The sequence below is a fragment of the Triticum aestivum genome, chromosome 1D, assembly GCF_018294505.1.
Source record: "Triticum aestivum cultivar Chinese Spring chromosome 1D, IWGSC CS RefSeq v2.1, whole genome shotgun sequence".
NCBI classification, from domain to species: domain Eukaryota; kingdom Viridiplantae; phylum Streptophyta; class Magnoliopsida; order Poales; family Poaceae; genus Triticum; species Triticum aestivum.
In genome coordinates, this window is record NC_057796.1 from 235959463 (window position 1) to 235968318 (window position 8856).

General features: G+C 48.0%; 1 protein-coding gene across 1 annotated transcript; it reads right to left on the bottom strand.

Moving 5' to 3' along the window:
• Positions 1 to 890: 890 nt before the first annotated feature.
• On the bottom strand, positions 891 to 2836 carry LOC123181179 (protein GRAVITROPIC IN THE LIGHT 1). Its single transcript, XM_044593429.1, has one exon. It carries the CDS (start codon positions 2561 to 2563, stop codon positions 1214 to 1216), a length of 1350 nt encoding a protein of 449 aa, XP_044449364.1. The 5' UTR covers positions 2564 to 2836; the 3' UTR covers positions 891 to 1213.
• Positions 2837 to 8856: the final 6020 nt, after the last annotated feature.

Sequence of the window (8856 nt, forward strand, 5' to 3'; positions counted from 1 at the left end):
TCAGGCGAAGGAATAAGTAAGGAGCACGCGGCCGCGGCCGCCGCGCTGTAACCCGCCAAGGAAGCACGACAGGAATCAGGAACCCCGCTGCTTTATCATTGCAAGGTCAAAAAGCAGAGCGCCTGAGAGGAGAGAAGCGAGCACACGGACAGCATCAGAGCACGCGCCAGCTCCTCCCCTCTGCCATGGACTAAAGCTGAAGCAACGAACATACCAGCCCCACCCCGGAGGAGCAACAGAAAGGAGGAGGAGGTGGTCCCTGCTCTGCTCACCAGCCTAGGTGACAAGCTGGAGTTTGGTCCGGGCATTTGTATTGACCGTCCGGAAGTTATCAATGCCGGCCGCGTAGCTGCATCAGCACGAAACGTTTTCAATGGAAAAGGGAGAAGAAGAGATCCTCTCGTCTAGAGAGCCCTGATGAGTGCCAACAGCTGGACGGGATGGTGGAGCGAGTTGACAAACTTCCTCGTGAGCGAACGAGCGAACGGAAAGATGCCCGGCCAAGGCAGAAAGTGCGTGTAAACTGCCCGAATCAATCATGGATCTCAGCAACTATCTTAAGCACACACATCCATTAACCATGTACCCAGGAGAAAGAGAAACACAGTAAACAGCAGTTGCAAACCAACCTGCACTGCTGCCCTCAATCAAGACGCCAGACATCTCAACTGGCTGGAGTTAATGGAGATCTAACATTTCACATAAGACAGAATGCAGTATTACCAGCCTGTAGATTTACACAGACAGAATTCATAAATAAGTACTACCAGACGTTTTTGCAGTTCAAATTAGTTCAAATCAATTTGAACTGCAAAAATATCTTACATTTAGGAACAGAGGGTGTATAACTGTATATATCAGCACAACTGATCCAACTATCAACAGATAAATTACCCAAAACTAGGAAAGCGGTAGTAGTATTAGTAACTCTTTGACAATGTTAGAACACGCCTCTCTGAACCTTTGTACAACGCTACAATCAAGAACACTCCCTTTTACACAAGCCACAACTAAAATCAAAAAGATAAATAGCTTTCTTTCTACTCTTATTATCAAGTAGCAACTTCGATTCTGAGGGTTTATCTCTCTGGCATACTGATCATCTTTGATCGCCTTTACACAGCCTCCTTTTGTTTCCCAAATGTACAGTTTATTTTTGACTATATTGTTTCATATCATTTGAATCTATAATTCCTCCGCCGCCCTCGGCAGTCTAGGACTCTAGGTACACCCTGCATTGGATCACCGTACCGCCGAGCCGGAAGCCCGGCACCACCGTGAACCCGACCTTCGGGCGCACCGTCTTCCCGACCTCTTTGCTCGCTGAGAATGCTTTCGGCCGAACAATGCTCTCCATGTACACCGATGAGTACTCTGTGCCCCGGCTAACCTGGAATATGCCGACTGCTGGGTCATACGCCCAGGCCAATCTGTGAAGTGTCCATATGGAGCTTGCCATCGTGATGAACAACTCGTAGAGTGGACCGGCTGTAGCCATCACCGGCAATGCCCTGCAGTCTGGATTCCCAAACAGTGAGGACTCAATGCCTGGATGGATGAGCTGTTTGTACTTCCGATCACAGAATTGCGAGAATTCGCAGTCTGGGCTTGAACTCATGAGCTCCATGGGGTCTGCATCAGAGTGCTCGATGAATTGCTGCAACGATTCATTCCTGCGAACTGCAAGCTCGATTCCTTCCAGGGCTGCGGCATCGCTTGTGCCACCGAACTGGTACGAGTCAAAGCCGTCGAACATGGATAGGCAGACACGGGAGAGGAGAGCGTAGCGGCAGTGGCCATGCTTGGAGTAGGCAATACCGGGGTAGGCAGCTGCCGCAGCGTCGGCCAGGTCCCATCCAGCGCACCGGAGGAGCTCGGCGAGGGCACGGGTGAAGCGGTGGGCGACGCGGAGAGCGTCGCGCAGGACGGAATCGAAGACGCTCGCGGACAGCATGGCGCCCAAGGCGTCGCCGCCGCCCGCACCCGGCTGTGGCGCGAGGGCACGGTCGAGGCGCCCGGCAAGGCGCGCGTTGCCGTCCGCCAGCGCCGCGAGCTCCCAGCGAAGAGAGGCCGCCGCGGCGTCCTTGGCATCGAGCGCGGCCTGGAGGCGGTTCACCACGGCGTCGAACGACCGCAGCAGCGCCTGGTTCTCCCGCACCTGGTCCTCGAGGTGGGCCGTGAGGGAGCCGTCTTCCGCCGCGTCCGACGCGAGCCGCTTTAGCTCCGACAGCCGCCGGAGGTGCGAGACCGCGAGGGCGTCCGCGGCGGCGGCCGCCTCCGGCAGGAACGGCGAGTGCGCCGCCTGCAGGTGCAGGTACGCCGCCTGGAACGACGACGTCGTCGCGAGTGCCGCGGCCACGGCGGCCTCCTCTCCGGACGCCGACCCGGTCCCCCCATCCCCGCCGACGGGGCTACTAGGGTTCTGCGGGTCGGGCTTCAGTACGAGCACCCGCTGGCCAGCGAGCACCCCGCCCTCCCCCGCCGCGGCATCCTCGTCCTCCTCCTCCTCGGCGAAGAACTCGATGGTCTTGGTCTTGAACGCGAGCGCGAACTTCTGGAGCATGGCTGCGCGATTCGCGGGCGCGCCGACCCCCGGACGTCTCCGCCGCCGGCGAGGGCGGGGGGTTCACCAGTGCGAATTGCGGATTTGCGGGGCGGGGCAGAGGACGCGGAGCGCGGTGAGAAGAGGAGAGGGGGCGGTGATGGGGGCGGTGGAGTGGAATGGAGCGGAGGTGGGGAGGAGGTGGGGGATCTGGGAGAGGAAAAGCGGCAAGCTTGTCTCCGTCGAGAGGAAAGACTTGGAATTTCTTGGCTCGGCTCAAGGAGGGTGGGTGTTTGTTACAGAAGATGCTTCTACGCTCGTGATTTTGTACTACTTGTCTTCAAAAAACCACGAGAAGAATAGTTATAGTTTGCTCCGGTACCTTGATGATTTTCTGTAAAAACTCGTTGACTGCCATGTTCTTGACATTTCCTAGGGCTCTGTAGAAAATAAACTGTTTCATGTGACATTTGTCTTTTAACATGTTTTTTGGGCAGTGCTTAAACATATTTTCTCGAAATAGGGCCCAGAAACATGTTTAAAGTCTTCTAGTTGTGGAATTGCATTCTTGCGGATCATCAATAGCTATTGGAAGTTGTTCTTGGGCCTGAATGGGCCCAATAGGGGGGAATAGCTTATTCAGTCCAACATCTGCTATTGGCGCTAATGACCCATTAGCAAAGGCAGACGTTTCTGCATTATTATTAGGAGGCCCGGTTGAATCGGTGATATTGCTATCAACATCTACCTGTTACAAATTGTCCTCAACCACTTGTACCGCATCTTCTCGAAGCCATCAGATCATTAAGAGCCAAAATTTTCCCATTATGCAATTCCTGATCAATTGGTTGGTTGTTCTGAGGCATATCCTAGTGACCGCATCCATGAAGGTCAACTCCATCTTCCTCATTCACAACTTCCATGTCAACATTCCTATTAGGTGCTAGTGCAAGTTGTAGGTCCAGATGAGGTTCAGGGCTTTGAGCAACTTGTTGATCTTCATGTTCATGATGTTGTAAGGGCCCCAAGAAATGATTATGCTGATTTTGGTGGAAGTAGCTTGATGGAGAATGGGATGAGGGTTCGCATGGGCAGGGATTGGATCTTGATCGGGTGCCTCAACCCCTAACATTTCTTCCTGTTGTATTACTACAAGAACAGTCTAAGATTTAGTCTGAGAATCACCACCTTCCCCAAATACAATACTAGCAAGAATATCCCTGAGTTCCTCTACTTTGACTTTGACCATGACAATGCTCTGGCACTTCTAACTTTGTCCCACATAACAAATTTGCCAAATTTGTTAACTGCATTGTTGATCTCATGAATGCTACGTCTATCAAATGGGAATCCACAGAGAAGGATTAACATGTCTCAAATGTATCTATAATTTTTTATTGTTCCATGCTATTATCATACCACATTTACATACTTTGGCAAAAAAAATTATTTTTATTTGGACTAACCTATTAATCCAATGCCAAAGGCAAGTTCCTGTTTTCTATTACTTTTTCGGTTTTTAGGTCAAAAATTCATGGAGCCGAAAAGCCATGAAATTTTTGTGAAATCTTTATGGAAAATATTAGATTTTGGGTGAAGGAATCATCGTAAGGTAGTGCATGGAGGCGGCACAAGGCCTCGGGGCGTGGCCTAGGACCCACCTGCGCGAGGGGCTCGTGTGGGGGCTGTGGATGTCGGTTGTAGCTCTTCTTTTACCGCAAGAAAGTTAATTTATGGAGAAAAATTCCCTTACAATTTCAGCCCGATCGGAGGTACGAATCTCTAGATATTTAGGAAATGGTGCTCGGCCACAGAAATAGTACCAAAACAAAGAGGGAAACAGAGAGAAACAAGAGAAGATAGATCCAATCTCGGAGGAGCTACCGCCCTCCGGGAGCCATGGAGGCCAAGAACTAGAGGGGAAAACCTTCTCCCATCAAGGGGAAGGCCAAGAAGAAGAAGGAGGAGGGGGCTCTCTCCCCCTCTCTTCCAGTGGCACCGGAGTACCGCCGAGGGAATCATTTGTCGCGACGATTGTCTCCATCAACTTCATCGTCGTCATCAACATATTTCTCCCTCTCTATGTAGGGGAGCACTCTCCCTCAAACTATTGCAATATCTACTTGAACATGGTGTTTGATGCTATATATTATTATCCAATGATGTGTTGCATCTCTATTATGTTTAAGTAATTTATTTTTGTCTATGGGTTAATTGTGAGATGCTATGGTTGATTTGAGTTGTATGTTATTATGATGTTGTCCTATGGTGTCCACCATTTTGCACACACATGTGGGATCCCCATTGTACGGTGTTGCAATATGTGACTAATTTTCTTATGACGGGTTGCTGGAGTGACTGAAACCAAAACCCCAGTTCATGTGTTGTTGCATATGGGATTAAAGGGGGCCTTAGAACTTAATGCTATGGTTGGGTTTTACCATAATGAATCTTTGGTGTTTGTGGATGCTTACTAGAGTTCCAATCATAAGTGCTTGTTTGTAGTCAATAAATTTTGCTACATGTTAGCATAGGCCTCTCCCACATAAAATTGTAATAGATGATTATCACTATCGTTTCCTATCCAATTGCCTATGGGCAATCCTTCACTTTATTATTATTTTACAAACCGGCAACTAACTTTTATTTATACTTTCTTTATTATCTTGCAATGTTACCTTTTCATACCCGTCAAGTAGATTTATTTATTGTTTCAAGGAAAAGGAAATGTACGAAGTTCGTAGAGTTGCATCAGTGGTTGATAGAACTTGGGAGATTACCAATCCTACCTTTAGCTCCTCGTTGGGTTCGACACTATTACTTGTCAAGAAGGCTACAATAGACCCCCTTGCAGGTTATCAAGGATCCATGCTTCTTTGTTGAGAGTAAGTCTCCTCCAATTCATACATTTATTATGCTTCTGAAAGATAACAACACATCAGTGAAGGGGTGTGGACTATTTCTTACTAGCTCATCTCTATAAAAAAACGTTGTCCAACTTCACATATGCTTGCCCAAAAGGACATTCGAAAATTCTAGAAACCCCGTGTGCTTAACTTCAGCGAGAAAATCAGATAGTACCTCACGAATCGTGTTGAACTGCACATGAAGGTTATGCATCATGATGATGGATGCTATCGCCCAATCTTCATGAGTGGGTGTGCTACCTCTTGAGCATGCGTTGGTTTTCCCTTGAAGAGGAAAGGGTGATGCAGCAAAGTAGCGTAAGTATTTCCCTCAGTTTTGAGAACCAAGGTATCAATCCAGTAGGAGACAACGCTCAAGTCACCTAGTACCTGCACAAACAATCAAGAACTTGCAACCAACGCGATAAAGGGGTTGTCAATCCCTTCACGGCCACTCGCAAAAGTGAGATCTAATAAAGATAGTAAAGTATTGGTATTTTTGTTGTATAGATTGAAAAGTAAAGATTGCAAAATAAAGGAACGGCAACAGAAATTGGCAAGTTAACGGGAAACTAATATGATGCAAAATAGACCCGGGGGCCATAGGTTTCACTAGTGGCTTCTCTCGAGATAGCATGTATTACGGTGGGTGAACAAATTACTACCGAGCAATTGATAGAAAAGCGCATAGTTATGAGAATATGTAAGGCAATGATCATGAATATAGGCATCACGTCCGTGTCAAGTAGATCGAAACGATTCTGCATCTACTACTATTACTCCACACATCGACCGCTATCCAGCATGCATCTAGAGTATTAAGTTCATAAGAACAGAGTAACGCATTAAGCAAGATGGCATGATGTAGAGGGATAAACTCAAGCAATATAACATAAACCCCATCTTTTTATCCTCGATGGCAACAATACCGATAATTCGAAGAGACTTGCAAAGATATCAAAATCATGCATATAAGAATTCAGAGAAGAACCAAATAAAATTCATAGTTAATCTTGTTCATAAATCCATAATTCATCGGATCTCGGCAAACACACCGCAAAAGAGTATTACATCGAATAGATCTCCAAGAACATCGAGGAGAACTGAGAATCAAAGAGAGAGAAGAAGCCATCTAGCTAATAACTATGGACCCGAAGGTCTGTGGTAAACTACTCACGCTCATCGGAGAGGCTATGGTGTTGATGTAGAAGCCCTCCGTGATCGATTCCCCCTCCGACAGATCGCCGGAAAAGGCCCCAAGACGGGATCTCACGGGTACAGAAGGTTGCGGCGGTGGAAAAGTGGTTTCATGGCTCCCCCTAATGTTTTTAGGGTATAAGAGTATATATAGGCGAAAGAAGTACGTCGGTGGAGCTACGAGGGGCCCACGAGGGTGGGGGGCGCGCCCTCCTGCCTCGTGGCCACCTCGTGGCGTTCCAGACTTCAACTCCAAGTCTTCTGGTTTGCTTTCGGTCTAAGAAAGATCATCGCGAAGGTTTCATTCCGTTTGGACTCCGTTTGGTATTCCTTTTCTGCGAAACTCTAAAATAGGCAAAAAAACAGAAACTGGCACTGGGCCTCCGGTTAATAGGTTAGTCCCAAAAATAATATAAAAGAGCATATTAAAGCCCATTAAACATCCAAAACAAATAATATAATAGCATGGAACAATAAAAAATTATAGATACTTTGGAGACGTATCAGGGTGGTACTGCTCCCGCCAGAATACGAACTCTAGCTGCTTGGCCTTCAACGTCACGGCGCTGATGATTGGGGTGTGAATGGAGTCGGATTAAATGGGAATGCATCGTCATCGAGGTTAGTGGAGAGCTGGAGGTCAGTGGTGGGGTGGAGGTATGTGAGCTCGTGAGAGAAGTAGAGGATTGAAGATGTAGAGTTATGGAATTCGAAACGGTATAGTAATGGCGGATCCCAGGATACCAACTTGGGGTGGCATAGTCGAGGAGTTAACTCTATCGCCTTGGTTGGCAGCCGAAATGACGGGCTGATTAGTCACAATCACGGGAACAGTGGAGACTTGCCTACCATTGACGGGAGCCTGGGCGGGCTGAGTTGTGGGTTGGGTGGGTTGATTGGATGGATTGGGCCTCGAGGTGAAGAAGAAGTGAATTCACTCTGACTTGTCAAACAGGCGACGACGGCGTGTTGGTGTTATCCCCTTCTTGAAGGCGTCGTCACGATACTCATTGTTCGTCGCGTTGCTCTGGGGAAACCCATCTTTTCCAAGCCCAAAACTTGATACGATCAGTCCATGCAGGCTGCAAGTGGCCTCACGCCAAGCATCAGATACAAAATGGGCTTCTGTACTGCTGAGAGTTGTGTTGACCGATTTGGATGTCGAGGGGTCCCGCTCCATGATTGGAAACTATCGTGGACCCATGGAGGCGATCACGCACCGATAATGACACATGGTTTGAATTAGTAGCAAGAACAAACAAAGATCTATGAACTGCTTGATCTTGACCATTGTAGATACCAGGGGATTCAAGAGCTTGCAGATATGATTTCTTGGGTGTCTTCGGAAGATGTGGGTCCATTCATCCTCCTTTTCTTGTAGGTACTGGTCAAGTTACCAACAAGAATTTGGGCCACCAGATCCCCGAGTAGGAAATTGACATTGAGTTCAGAAATTGAAATGTTACCTCCATTGATGATAGAGAAACCACTTCCTTGGATGACACAGAAAATCCGATTGGCCAGTTCTGCAGCAATTTGACTTTGGGGATGCCCGTCCACCGAAGCATGATAGAAGAATGGTGGACACGAATTCTTCCGTAAGCCTGATCCTGGATCTTGTAAATTCAGTAACGAGGACGAATTCTTGGAGATCTTTACCTTCTTCAAAGTTGATCGACACTCCCCACCTCCTCCAAACTTCCTCAGCAAATGCTTGCCCTTTGTCCAAGTGGAGATCAGCGAGCGACATAGTGAGATGATCGCTGAGTACGGAATGGCGATGTGGTGGCCGTTGTTACCGGAGTGGTCAACGACGCAGAACGCCGCGGCCACGGTGGCCGGCAACGCCAAATCCGTAAACTCAATTCCCCTCATATGTAAACCAAGCCAAGACATCCATAGGAGTTGTTGAAACATCCCACCTTGGCTAGTTTGTCCAGTCTACTCTATGATAGTTGTTGAAACATACCTCCATGGCTCCATCACGAATTTGTCCAGTTTTTGACTTGAGTGGATAGTTTCTGTTATGTTCTGAATGTAAGTCCAACTGTCACGGGCGTGGCTGTTAGCCGATGATGACAGGGACACGCACCTTGGGTAGGCTCACAATTATGAGCTCCTCCGACGGTCTGACCATGTAGCCGCCCCACTTCACAGTAACACTAACTGCTGATCTCGGTTCTTCTCCTCCCTTTAATGAAGGCTTGTGTG

Excerpts from the sequence above, each read along its gene's own strand:
- LOC123181179 (XM_044593429.1), bottom strand. The coding sequence starts at position 2,563 with ATGCTCCAGAAGTTCGCGCTCGCGTTCAAGACCAAGACCATCGAGTTC.